Source organism: Fimicolochytrium jonesii (assembly GCF_025526975.1).
Source record: "Fimicolochytrium jonesii strain JEL569 chromosome Unknown EV422scaffold_27, whole genome shotgun sequence".
Taxonomy (NCBI): Eukaryota; Fungi; Chytridiomycota; class Chytridiomycetes; order Spizellomycetales; family Powellomycetaceae; genus Fimicolochytrium; species Fimicolochytrium jonesii.
Genome location: NW_026515694.1, coordinates 144,278 through 157,416, shown reverse-complemented (window position 1 = coordinate 157,416; position 13,139 = coordinate 144,278). Strand labels below are relative to the sequence as shown.

At 52.4% G+C, this 13,139-nt stretch overlaps 4 protein-coding genes across 4 annotated transcripts; 1 reads left to right on the top strand and 3 right to left on the bottom strand.

Annotated features, from left to right (window-relative positions):
* Positions 1–574: 574 nt before the first annotated feature.
* On the bottom strand, positions 575–1,901 carry EV422DRAFT_216873 (uncharacterized protein). Its single transcript, XM_053065430.1, has one exon. The coding sequence runs from the start codon at positions 1,786–1,788 to the stop codon at positions 742–744; it is 1,047 nt and encodes a 348-aa protein (XP_052922501.1). The 5' UTR covers positions 1,789–1,901; the 3' UTR covers positions 575–741.
* Positions 1,902–2,002: 101 nt separating this feature from the next.
* On the top strand, positions 2,003–3,166 carry EV422DRAFT_541037 (ribosomal protein S10 domain-containing protein). Its single transcript, XM_053071178.1, has 3 exons — positions 2,003–2,267; positions 2,520–2,719; positions 2,794–3,166. Exons 1-3 carry the CDS (start codon positions 2,156–2,158, stop codon positions 2,848–2,850), a joined length of 369 nt encoding a protein of 122 aa, XP_052922500.1. The 5' UTR covers positions 2,003–2,155; the 3' UTR covers positions 2,851–3,166.
* A 1,152-nt stretch (positions 3,167–4,318) lies between these two features.
* Positions 4,319–9,738, bottom strand: EV422DRAFT_216682 (putative nuclear condensin complex subunit Smc4). Its single transcript, XM_053065428.1, has 18 exons — positions 9,311–9,738; positions 9,046–9,237; positions 8,775–8,972; positions 8,501–8,710; positions 8,203–8,436; positions 8,019–8,147; positions 7,812–7,956; positions 7,545–7,750; positions 7,243–7,479; positions 6,509–7,182; positions 6,028–6,445; positions 5,856–5,945; positions 5,680–5,792; positions 5,520–5,623; positions 5,238–5,449; positions 5,037–5,171; positions 4,754–4,966; positions 4,319–4,684 (listed from the first exon to the last, which is right to left on the bottom strand). Exons 1-18 carry the CDS (start codon positions 9,545–9,547, stop codon positions 4,637–4,639), a joined length of 3,795 nt encoding a protein of 1,264 aa, XP_052922499.1. The 5' UTR covers positions 9,548–9,738; the 3' UTR covers positions 4,319–4,636.
* Positions 9,739–10,661: 923 nt separating this feature from the next.
* EV422DRAFT_216724 (uncharacterized protein) lies at positions 10,662–12,752 on the bottom strand. Its single transcript, XM_053065429.1, has 5 exons — positions 12,719–12,752; positions 12,443–12,653; positions 12,021–12,373; positions 11,820–11,960; positions 10,662–11,757 (listed from the first exon to the last, which is right to left on the bottom strand). Exons 2-5 carry the CDS (start codon positions 12,464–12,466, stop codon positions 10,863–10,865), a joined length of 1,413 nt encoding a protein of 470 aa, XP_052922498.1. The 5' UTR covers positions 12,467–12,653; positions 12,719–12,752; the 3' UTR covers positions 10,662–10,862.
* Positions 12,753–13,139: the final 387 nt, after the last annotated feature.

The following is a 13,139-nucleotide window of genomic DNA, read 5'->3' as shown; positions in this document are numbered from 1 at the left end:
CTTCCGACTCGCGGGATTCCCACGCCGGGAGTTGTGGACATCCGCCGTCATCACTCGCACAATGGCTTCGCTGACATTCTCTCGCTCGCAAGACAGACGGACAGACGGCCTCCCGAGCCCCATGGCTTCATGATGCAGATAGCTTTCGATGCATGTGCAAAAGACTCGGAGAACGACTCGCAATCTTGCTCGTCAACGGCTTTTGTCTGTCATTCCTTCTTCGGCGCGCGATGGACTTTGACCGCACGCATATCAGGATCATCGCTCAGTATCTTCGAACGAGATGGCTTGCAGATACATATGTACATATCTTAGCCAAGGAAGGGCACTTACATACTGTACTGTACACATTTCAGGGTGTCCGTCTTACTTGTGCTCGCAGTATCCAACATTTCATGTGCGTCTGATCCGATACCGCGCGTCAGTTTGGCTCGCGGCCCGTCCCGTCGCCGCTCGAGGTGTTGTCATCCGTACACTTACGGTACCAGCTCTCCCAGTCAAGTACGGAATGGATCCGGTCTCGACAGTATGCACACCACACAACGATGACAGGTACATACATCTCCCATTTGAACGCTGCAAATATCTGCTCTGCTACTTTGATGTGACCGAGTCGACTATATTTTACTATCGACTACATGTGATACCAAGAAATGGATGCACCTGGCTGCAGATGGATGGAACAGGACTTAACCCGTACTCAACCAAAAACGCGAAATTTGATATACGCCCATAAGATCACTACTGCTTCTTCGCCTGGTCAACCCAGTACGCCACTTCGTAGGGGACGGTCTCCCCAAGCGACTTTTCCACCGGCTGCCATCCCAGCTTCCTCACGAGCACCGCTCGAGAGCGAGAGTTGCCAGCCAGCATATGTTTCCCACCGGGATAACCCTCACCCAGAAGTGCCGCGATCTCTTTCGCCTCCTTGAGAGGGTGCGCCTTCCCATCACCAACGCCATGTGCCTCCAACGCCAACGCGATATCGGTAGCCAACGCGCGGAAGCTATGCTCGCCATTCTCGACGAAGTAGTATCCGTTCTCATTAACGGGCGCGTTAGGATCGCCCGCCACCAGCTTCTCAAGGATGAGTGTAAACGCCTTTGCGAGATCGCGTACATGCACGTTATTCCATAGATTGTCGCCCTTGCCCGCGTGCACCGCGTGTCCCTTCTTCTGAGCAGCTTTGATCATAGCAGGCACCTGCTGAGAGTGGACATTGAACGCGCCGGTACCGAGGCCGTAGATCAAGGGAGGGCACACGATGGCGGTGCGGATGGTGTCCGCTTTCCCGCGGACTGCGTTCAAGATCTCGAGGTCAACATTACGATGCGGCTGGTCGTCCGCCAACGTGTTGATTTGGCTCATGTCGACGTCTGTGTAGACGTTGGGATTGGCTGGGTGTCCTTGTGCCGAGTCGGAGAGAACACCTGTGCCAGAGGTGTGAATGTAGACGGCAGGGAAGGAGCGTTTGACACTTTGCAGCCCCTTCAGGATGGCCTTCGCCGCGTCGAGGTTATCGGCCGATTCAGCTGTGTGCACGACGATATCGGCTTCTTTTGCTGCGTTCTCTAGAACATGATAGTCGGTGTAGCCGCCAACGGCGGTGTTGATGCCGTTGACGTGCTTCTTGAGGGTGTTGGCGCGGTCATCGTCTCTGACAAGAGCTGTGATGTGGTATTTGTTGGTGTGAGCGAGAGCGGCGAGAACCGTGCCGCCGATGTATCCTGTGGCGCCCGTAATGAGCAGCTTGCGGTTGTTGTGGGAGGCAGTGGCTTGCTGGGACATGGTGTTGCTGTGTGCGATGAGAGTAGCAGGATGCGACTGGCTTGCGGAGTTGCGATGAGTGTGGAGGTTGCGAGTTGGCAGAGCAGGATCCTTCAGAGTGAAGACAGTTCAACGCCGATTGATTTGAAATCGGACGTGACGTGATTGGCTGCGTTCCTAAGTTGGACAAAAAACTCAATTGAATTACGTGCCAATCACGCTACTTCACGTGACGCTCTCGAAAAGCAAAAATTTCCTCAGGAAGGGTTGCGTTGGGCGGTCAAGAGAAACCGTTTCTCGCCCTCTCGCTCGCTCGCTCTCTCTCTCCAGCAAACGCAAAATCCCAGAGTCACCGCTGAGTCGTGTTACTCCGTCTACATACAGCAACATGTCTTACGTCGCTCCTAAGGGAAAGCAAGGTTACGAAGAGGCCGTGGAGCCCAAGATCCACCGCATTCGTATTACCCTCACCTCTCGCAACGTCAAGAACCTCGAGAAGGGTACGTGGAGGGGATACAGTTCGACAGAGGACAGTGGGAGGCTGGAGGTGCAACCGGCGGGAGTTTACATTATAGCGCTGTTAGGCATGAGGGGGTGGAGAAATGAAGGGATGTAGGAATGGCGAGCGAAAAGGGGGCGCGGTCTGAATGGAGGGGACGGAGTAGAAATGCAGGCACTAGGAAAAGTGATCAAGAATGAACATTGAACGCCAAGAACTTTGATACTTATTCTTCTACTCCCTCCTTCTGCAGTCTGCGCTGACTTGATCCACCGTGCCAAGGACAAGCAGCTCAAGGTCAAGGGACCCGTCCGTCTCCCCACCAAGGTCCTCCGTATCACCACCCGTAAGACCCCTTGTGGTGAGGGTTCCAAGACCTGGGACCGTTACGAGATGCGTATCCACAAGCGTCTCATCGACCTCCACTCTCCCTCTGAGATCGTCAAGCAGATCGTAAGTTGACTTTACCCATGTTTCTGTTTACATGACATGACACTTATATCCGTCCACCCATTCCAATCGCGCAGACCTCCATCTCTATCGAGCCCGGAGTTGAGGTTGAGGTCACCATCCAGAACGCTTAGATTTTCACAATCTAAACGAACTGTGACGTTTGAGTCGACCAACTTGAATCAGTTCCTGATGCTGTATTGAGCAGCTCTTCTTGTCCCATATAAGGAAGAGCAGGGATTGCGTGTAGTGTCTCACACTGTCGCGTACCCTGGTGAAAATACATTTGATAGAACCTTGCACTTCTTGTGTGCCACGTATCGGATGAGAGGACAAAGTTTCTGAGCCTTCACATCCAGCATCACGCTTGCGCTGGCAAAAGTCAGCTCTAACAGGTCACATCACAACCCGTTCGAGAATCTCATGTATCTGGACGTACGAAAATCCGCCGACAAGCCCTCTGCTCGGTGCGCATGGCAGCTCTTTGCAGAGTACATTTGACTTTGGCATGCGCCAACACCGAGGCTTTTGCAACGCAAAAGACTTACCCAATTCCAATATCATACATAAGGATAAGGTCCTTGCAATTTGGGCAAGTTTCTGGGAAAGCGCCGCCCGGCTGCGCTGTTTGCCATTGCGGCATCCAACGGTAGGATGGTGTTGCTTCGCTGGAAGCTTGGTCGACGATGTTTCTCACACTCACGGCTCCAAAGGGCGAGGCATATGTTGCACAGAGATTGCTAGTGTTCGACAGCGCGTCTTTTCCTGGCTTCCTTTCCGTTATGTTCCACCTCGATCGAGAGAGAGTTTTGTGTCGCCGCTGCCTATGTAGATGGTCAACAGTCGGACCATTTCAACAGCAGAAACGTCGATGGTTAAGGCGATCGATCAGACTGCGATGACGGACCCTTTTCTCTGCGCCCTATGCATCACAGTGCCGAAGCTTAGCTCGTCATACTCATACTACCTTCAAAGCAACTGCCAGCCCTCGCCCCACCCAAGTACTACGCATGGATCCGAACTACTCTGCGTCAAGCGCATGCCCTGGACGTCGCAGGATGGTCGGTCGTAGCCGAGCAGTCGAGCGTGAGGCTGATGCAGTCGTACTGTATGTACATCTCGCCGACTTCGCGCCTCGGTGCCGATAATGCGCCCGACGCGCTCGTGGCTAGAGACGACATCGCATCTACCGCACGGCGCGTCTGGTCTGACCTGGCATCGCTTGTGGAGCTAGAATCTGACTACATGCAGGGAGATTGGGAGACGACGGTTGTCTGACGTGTCACGGTTCATCAAGGGATACGTGTTTGCGGTGTTGGACTCGTCGTCGGTCTGGGACGATCTGAACGTGGGAACAGTCCATGTCCACTCGCGTCAACATGCGGTGTCCATGTGCTGCTGGTGTACTACAACAGATTTGCATACCGTCAGATGTGGCTAGGCCACGACACATTCGGGACGAAAACAGACGACTATCCAGATGGACCACGCCTGCTGGGGGAGCTTGATGTTGACTATCCCGACGATATGGATCCAGAGGTGGGAGTCACCGACGAGCAGTACTACAATATGGTCTGCGACTACGCGACTATGTAACCTCATCTCACGATGGATACCTACTGCAGCGGCGTCCAATAAACCTGCAGGGCCCAGGCATTAGGATTAAGCACCCCGCTTCGGAATGCTCGATGCTGAGCTCATGCTTGTCCGAACTGGTATATGCGCTGTGCCTGCCCGAGACATGAACGACCTGGTTTGATGTCACACGATGTTTCTCAAAAGCGCCTCTAGACGCCATATCATCCAGAGTCTTCTACAGTTACGAGTACATGCTTCACGGCTATGAGAGATCACTACGCAGTCATCAACATTACGTCCAAAATGTACGCCAAAGCACAGTTTTTAGGAAGTGTCAAAGGTTCACAAAGCGTTCGGATTGATCGTGATGCTCTTCGTCGTGTTGTCCGTCTGCGAAGCAGCAAAAGGGTCAGGCCATTACAGCGGCTAGAAACACGACCTCTCCCTTCACATAGGTACCTTGTATATCCCAACGAGCCGATCGGCGAGCTCAAACATATTGTTCCTCAAACTGATGATGATAAACTGTGCATTCTTTGTCCGTTCCTTGATGTAGTTTGCCACAATGGACACGTTACGGAAGTCGAGCGCGGCGTCGATCTCGTCCATCACGTACAGCGGCGTAGGCTTGAAGTGGTGAAGAGCGAACACGAGTGCTAGAGAGGAGAGTGTCTTGCAGATGCACGGCGTGAGGCGGGTCGTTTGCGCCTTACTACTGAGAGTCATATGAGATTGTCTTTACCTTTTCACCTCCAGAGAGGTTAGAAATGTTTTTCCAACTCTTCTTTGGCGGCATAACGCTAAATATGATTCCCTCGGAAAACGGATCCAGACTGTCGACGAGCTCCAGTTCCGCGTTCCCTCCTAGGGTAATCAGCTATTGATGATGTGTTCCACTGGTTAGAACGAACATTGGTAGCACTGAATAATGTTGAGCGCGGACCTGGTACATTTCCTTCAACTTTTGCGATATGGCTGTGAAGCCTTCCATGAATTCCGTCAAGCGCCGTGTACGTAGCTCATCGTGGCGTGCTTTCGCTTGGTCACGGAGTTGCGTCACATCCTCAAGATCTTTGGCCCGTGCGAGGTAGGCTTCATGCTTCTGCTTGTATTCGGCCAGGACGGAGAGGTTGGGTGTTCCTTCGTCCAGTTTAGCTATTGTTGGAATGAGATTTTGTCAAATATTGAATTGAACTAAGATATCAAGGGATCTCCGGATCCCTACCTTGTAAATTCTGTATTTCACTTTCCACGACCTTCTTCTCCAGTTGCCCCACCTCCTCTTCCGAGTATTTTGGAAGTTCCGTCGGTTCTTCATACTCCTCAAACCTATCTTCATTTGTAAGAATGCGCTGTGCATAAGGGTCCACGCAATTACACCTTACCCAGTGACTTGCAATCGAAGATTGGTGTCTATCTCTTTCTGGAAGTACTTTCTTTGCGACTGCTTCTGTGCTAGCTCCTTGCTTGCGCCGTCCAGTCGCGCTTTCGCTTCAACCTAGATGCCACACTGGTAAGACACAGTTTCGGAAGAGCCTCCGTGATGTAAGCGAATCCAAACCTCGAACTTCCGTAAGTCGTTCATTTGCTCGGTTTTAGCATCGAGCTCTTGCTTGATATCCTCAAGCTCAGCCTCTTTTGATTCCAGTATCTGCCAAGAGACGAGCACAACGGTGACATGTCAGCAGTGATCGAGGTTGAGGGGTATCGCACGTATCTGCACCATCACATACCTCCTCAGCCTCCTTGACTTTTGCAGTGACCTCCTTAACAGCGCCCCTCTGCTTCTCAAGCTCGCCCTCAATCGCATCAATCTCAGCACAGGTATTCTCGGCATCGCCTTCATTCTTCACGATACTCTTGACAACCTTCGTCAATGCCTTATCCCTCGAACTTCTCTCCACGCGCAACTTTGTCATGCGGCTGCTGTTGATGGAGATGTGCTCGTTCAAGCCGTCGACTTTTGCGTGTTGGGTACGTAACCGAACACCACCGATCTGGAGGATTTGAACTTGGAGGGCTGTGATCTCATCGCTGATCTTGGTTGTGTTGCGCGTGAGCTTTTCAATGTCCTTCGTGAGGGTTGTGGTAAGAGCTTGCAGCTCCTCGTAGCGGCTGACGTCCTCGGCGCTCGGGCCTTGCTTTCGAGTTCTACGGGATAAAATGTTTAGATCAGATTGAGGAAGCATTGGCACGAACTTTGCACGGGCATACCTCAAGGTCTCGACATGCTTCTCAGCATCTAATACTGATTCCTCCAGCGACTTCAACCCTAGCATGGCCTTTTCCAACTCCAACGAAACCACCGGCAGCTCCCGATCCAAAGCTTCGATCCTTTCGGTTAGCTCCGCCTTGACCACTTTCACCTTCTCATGATCCTTTTCGGCGTCGTCCTTCTGCTTTGCCAAATTCGCAACAGTTTGCTGAGTGACTTCGTCCGAAGCAAACTTCGAACTCATGCCCCCGCGCTGGGGCTTACTGCCTCCACCGCTGAGAGTTCCGGACGTATCGATGAGTTGTCCTTCCAGGGTGACAACACGGAACCGCTTGGCGCCATACGCTATCCTGTTTGCTTGTTCAAGATCCTTTGCGACCAAGGTATCGCGAAGGACCTGGTAGAACGCTGGTGCATATTTTTCCTGTTTAGGCTTGATGAGATCGAAAAGGCGAGGCACGTTCTCTGGTGTTTTGATTGGTGCGGTATTCCATTTCGTAAGCTTGTCGAGAGAGAGGAAAGTGGCTCTTCCGACGCTCTGCTTCCGGAGATACTCGATGCATTGTTGGGCGGATTCCACATGGTCAACGACGATAGCGTCAAGAGATCCACAGGCGGTGGTCACAGCAACGTCATATTGGTCATCAATGACTCCAAGGTCTCCAAGACGGCCCTGGAGAAGCGTATGAGCGTGTGTCGCATAAAGTGTGTAACATTCGTTATCAAAACTTACGCAAATGCCCTGTATCCGCCCTGCATGACTCTGCTGCATCAGACTGTTGTGCACTTTGCCTCGACTTTGTGCGGCTTGCAAGTTGACTCGCGCTTCATCGGCCTTTGCGCGGGATGATACCACCGTCTTGCGCAAGTCCTCCTCCTTCGTTGCACAATTCTGCAATTGCCCTTGCAGCTCGCCACGTTGGCCCTGTAGCTCCTTCTGCTGAGCTTCCAGCTGCTTCTTTTCCTTGGCCTTCAACAAAGATGCATCTGTTAAGTGCGGGCTCCCGAAGGCAGGTCAAGCCAAGTGTTGCATACCTTTTCCCGATGCTGCGCACGCAGTTCGACCACTTTCTGCTCCGCATCCTTCAGAGCAGTTTGCGCAGCGTGCATGTTGCTCTCCAGAATGTCGCGTTCAGACGTTGTCAAATCCAGTTGTCCCTGTTTCGCATTGATCTTTTCCATCCAAGGTGCTAATTCTTCCTGCTTTTTCTCGATTTGCTTTTGGAAGCCTTCGGTTTTCCCTGCAATTCTTAAGATTTAGCATGCATTCTGTCTTACGCCGTCAGGCATAGCGTGGGTTACCCTTGAGACTCTCCCGGATTTCCTTCAACACTTCCTCCTCCTCAGCAAGCTTCTCAGCCAGTTCCTCTCCTTCCTTCTGAGCTTTACTCATATCGTTATCGAAATTCCGTATCCACGTCTCGTGTTCTGAGCGCTCTAGCTTTTCCTGGAAACGCACGCTGTTGAGTTGTCGAGCCAAGAAGTATCACTCCTGCGAAATCTCCTCACCTTATGCACTGTACTCCTCAGCTTTTTCTCCTTCTTCTCCAGATGCGTTATCTTCTCAGTAAGCTCCACTTCCGCCCGGTCGTACCGTTGCAGCTCATTTCGCACCGATTCGGCTTTCGCTGCTATCGACTAATGTGTGCGATCAGCCAAAAGTTGCGGCCGGTCATCCTGGAATCTTACGTACCTCATATTCCTTTTGTGTACTCTTGTGGCTCTTTTCCAGGGTCTTGACCTCGGAAGCAAGACCAGAGTGCTTCGCCCTCTCAGCTTCCAGTTTCGTGCTCAAGTCCTCCACTATTGTTTGGTTGCGATCGATGTCCTTCGAGCATTCATCAATGCAGATATGAAAGAGTTTGTTTTTGGCGTGAACGAGCTGATTCTCGGTTCTGATGAAGGTTTCCGCCTCTTCTTTTTTCGCCTAAAACCGAGCCATGTCAATCCGCCGGATCTGAGGGATGTTGAGATGCACATCCGCAACGTACTTCCAGCGATCTTTTGTCCTTTTCTACAAACTTCAGGCGGTTGAGCTTCTCGCCGCGTTCCTCGTTGAGCGCGTCCATCTTCACGTTGGTGGCATCAATCTCCGCTTTGTAACGGGCGGTTCCAATGATGTCTTCCAGATATTCCAGGAGTCCATCCTCATGCTCGTTTTGCGCCTTCGGCTTCATCAAGGAGATGGACTCTACTTCTCCCTATGCGGCACGTTAGGTGCTGTGCAGTTTGAAAGCAGTGTAAGCGTATGTCCGCTCTTCCCACCTGCAAGATCAAAAACCGCTTATGGTCGAGATCCACTCCCTTGTCCTTCAGCAACGTCGTGACTTCCGTGAAATTACTGCTCCGTCTGTTGATGCGATACGTGCTTTTGTCGGCACCCTTTTCTGTTGTTGCGCGTTCCACTGTTCGCGACACTACTAAAGTCGAGTTGGGCACAACCTCAAAAGCGTCCGGTCCTGGCTAAATCCAAAAGGTATGAGTAGCCCTTCCTCGTTTGCAAATGCCACCAGCCTGGCTGACCCGTTACACCCACAAGGTCAACGATTTCTTGAAAATGCACTTCCACAGAGCAGCTATCCAGGTTCTTGTGATTCGCGGAGTTGTGAATCAGCTCCGAAAGCTTCCCTTGGCGCATCTTCTTGGCTTTGAAGCCAAAGACGAACAAGAGTGAATCAATAACATTGGACTTGCCGGAACCGTTTGGGCCGACCACGGACGTGAAAGACTATAAAGGGTCGACCTTAGCATTCCGGGTTTCTTATATTTCATCAAAAAGGCCTGGCAATCGACCTCCCAACCTTATGAAACGGCCCAATTTCCACCACCCCAGCGTACGATTTGAAGTTCCTTAGCACCATCTTAGAGATGACCATCCTCGGTCGGCTCTGTTCCGCCTCAAGCGCGCGTATTTGCTTCCCTGACAGCGAATCCTGAGTTTTCGACTGCGACAACAGCTGTGACGAAGGCTGTGATGCAGCGCCTTCTTGACGTTCAGCCACCTGGCTGCTTTCGACGAGGTCTACGTGGGACAACATTCTATTGGAAGTCGAGTGTTCGCTTAACCTTTGAAACTCTCTGAGTTCGACAGTCTCCGCCTGCGGAAAGAACTGAGCACCGTCCTGCTACGCCGAAACGTATCACCAGTGTTGCGATACTGTGAGCAAGAGTGTAGGTTCCTGTTACTGCCCGATGTCCGTGCCCAATGCGCCCGGAATGTTGAGATCGAAAATCCTCAAAGTTCCTTCGGACATAACTTTCGGACAAACGCAGAGTGGGCGGGCCAACATCCCTTCTTTTTGAAACCAGATTAGGAGTACTTCGCAAATGTGACAACGTACGTTAAGAAAACATGTATTCAGATATAAACATAAGCCACAAACTCGCAATGGAGGCGAAACCGGGAAGACGAACATATCTATGTTGCTATCTGTTGAGTTTTCTCAGGGGTACAGACCCCCAGCCTCCATCTACAATGCCACCTATGGATTGCTCCCCGCACCATCTGCCTGACTCGATAGACTCAAGCTGTGCAGTCCTCTGGCAAGCAGCTGGTCAACATCCCCATCGCTGCTGCCTACGCCAGGTCCTCCCACCGTTGCGCCGTGAGCGCCAACATCCCCAGGCCCCGACGCTGTCTCGTTAGCGAACGGCTGTCGAGATGACCGAAGCTGTGTAACCTGTGTACCGTTCCTACCACTGCCGAGCGCGCTCGAAGGAGACGACGTCGCTGCAGTTGTGCCGACAACGCCAATTGAAGAAGCAGGGTTGGGCATCCATCGTGCATTGCCATTTGATGACGTTCCCCACGGGGAGGAGTTGATTTGTTGTGACTGTCGCGATGGAGGCTCGAAGCCGATTGCTGCGGTTTGAGAGTATAATGGTGGGTATGCGAGGGTTGACGGTTGAGCATGCGGGCCGAGAGACGGAGGTGGGAACTGGCTGTAGTCATCGGGGAAGTAATGCGGAGTTTGTTGATGTTGCTGTTGCTGATGGTTCTGCTGGTATGGAGAGACGCCGTAGTCCCCGGGCAGCGCACTTTGTTGTGTGGAAGTAATCGGCGGGCGATAGCTGCCTTTCACGGATGAATCTCTGATCGCGGATGGCCAGCCCGACGTGCCTCCATACGGATTGACAGAAGCTTGGTCCAAGGAATCTGGCCCGAAGTGCGACCCTTCGCGACCCACCGGAGCTTCCCAGGGGTGATAGTTAGTATCCCCTGCGAATGGCGCGTCGAGTGCTGGCTGGCCGCCGCCAGATCGGGCCGCGTCCTGCTGGCGGGATCCCGGCGGCGGTATTGTCCCCGTTGTTTCGTAGGGAGACCGATTTGGTAAGTAGTGCAACGCAACACCGTCAGATTTCAATGCTGGATACTGCGAGGAAAAATGGTGCATGCAATCGCGGGTTCTGGAGCGGTGGTGCGGTAAACTGATGGTAACTTAGGTTGCCCGACGTCCCCAAATCCGCATTGTACCCTACCCCGGGAGCTCCCATCCCCGGTAAATACGCATCGGGCCGCCTTGGCTCTCGGCCTGTTCTCGAACCTGAGTTTCCCATTGGCACGCCTGAATACCCTGGGTAAGTGGATGGGTTCCAATCCGCATAGGGGTTGGCTTGCGTGTAATTTTGATGCTGGGGTACGCCGTAGGGTGCATTGTAGTTCGAGGAAGGGACCCCCTGATTCAGCCCTGGGTATTGTGGGACGTATGGTGGTGCACCTCCTCGATATGGTGGAGCTGTGTTTGATGCCATGTGTTGATTTCTCCCAGTCGGCTCGTACGGGTAGTATGTGGTTCCCCTGCTCACGTCACCCATCGGTATTTGCGTCAACGCTGATGGAACACCGCCATGTGTAAGGCCATGCGGCATTCTATGCCGCCCCATACCCGCTTGATTGGTATGCCGAGGTCTCGCATTCTGATTTCGTCCTGTTCCCTTTCCATTGCGCATAGCACTCTTCCCCGTGCTGGCGGACGTCGATTGACCTGACGTGCGCGAGTTGCTCGACGCATCCGATCCCGCATCATCCTGGAAAATTCGTGCCCTAGCTGCTTGATATGCCGCTTCCCGCTCCTCCAAAGTCTTCGGACCCCCACCGATCCCATTCTCTGATCCGCTATCTGTGCTCGAATGCCTAGACGATCGTCCATGGTGATTGTGATGTCGTTTCATAATCTTGAACGACGCCGTTTGCGTCGGCGCCACTACCGCATCGTTCACCGGGATGTCGCTAAGGTTCAGTTCCGGTCTATAAGAATAACAGATCAATGTGTGTTCCCAAGCGAGCTAATGAGCAGCGTCCTTCCTTACATTGCAGTGCCAGAGCCCTTGTACAATACCACTCCACGACGGCTAGCGTCCGAGACATGCTCCAACTTAAAGTGCACAGCGATTCGGTGTGTCAGAAGTCGCTGATACGAGTTCATGTGCGGGAACTCCAATGTGGTTTGCCTGATGGATGCAAATATGAGTACAGTGCGGCCAAAATGCGATAATTTCCACGATACATACGATTCATCATGTATGAAGTCCGCACACTCCTTTTCCGTCCTTAGCACGAACAATCGGTCCTTCGAGCTTTGCACGGCGGTCAGGAGTATACTGTCCAACCCCCATTCATTATCCGCGGTCACAACTTCTTCCGCATTTGATCCTTCAGATGGGGTTGGGGACGCTGATTTGACGCTTCCATCGAATGGTGTAGATAGATCATCGTTAACAACAATCGGTTCCTCACTTGACGGCGACAACTCAACCGGCCTCTTCAAAATGACAGGTGCGGCGTCTGCCGTAGCAGTAGGGCTCATGTTTGTAGTAGAGACGATAGGGTTCTGTGCGGAGTTCTCCTGGTCGCTATCGAAAGTCTGTTCGGTTGTCGATCAGCCTTGAAACGCCATACAAGACAAGGAAGACTTGACGGATGCACACCATACCTTTGTTGTATCACTGAGAGACATGTAGTCGTTTGTCGAGCGGCAGACGATAACGTGACAAATGCTGACTTGAATTACAATAAGGCAATTGGATCAGGCGAGGCACAAAGTCGATATGTCGATAGATAGAATGAAGCTTCGGATGACGCAAAATTGGGAGTGGCAGAATGCAAGCCAGCTAGGGTTGCTCAAGGGTTCATGGTTGCTGATGCTATAACAGCACGGTAAGCCCAGGGAAGAGCAAGTCCAGAGGGCAAGGAAAACATAGAGCCGTACACTTACAGCGACTGTGAACACTTTGACCAGGCACGGAACTTGCATACAACAGGTCTCTACTGTGACAAACTGTGAGACGGCCCTCTTGAAGACCGAGCACAATGCTATACGAGAGAGGGACGCTTGAGAAGAGGATAAAGAGAGGCGAGGTCCCGACCAAGCGCAAAGCTCAGGCTTATTGCGATCAGCGAAGCTGAAGTGGAAACCAGCAAGGCGCCCCAAACTTTCCGGAAATCGGTCGCTGCTTTTGCTGACTCTAGAAGACCAGTTCCCGCCGTTGGTTCAGAGGGTGCTTATGGCGGTGAGGGCGGGTGTGGGAACGGCTCCCAAGAGAGGCAGCGCAGTTTTGGTGAGTGAGGGAAAATGGCACGAGTGGGTGTTGGGAGCTTTCCGTTTTGCGTCTCTTTGCCAACTTGGGGCC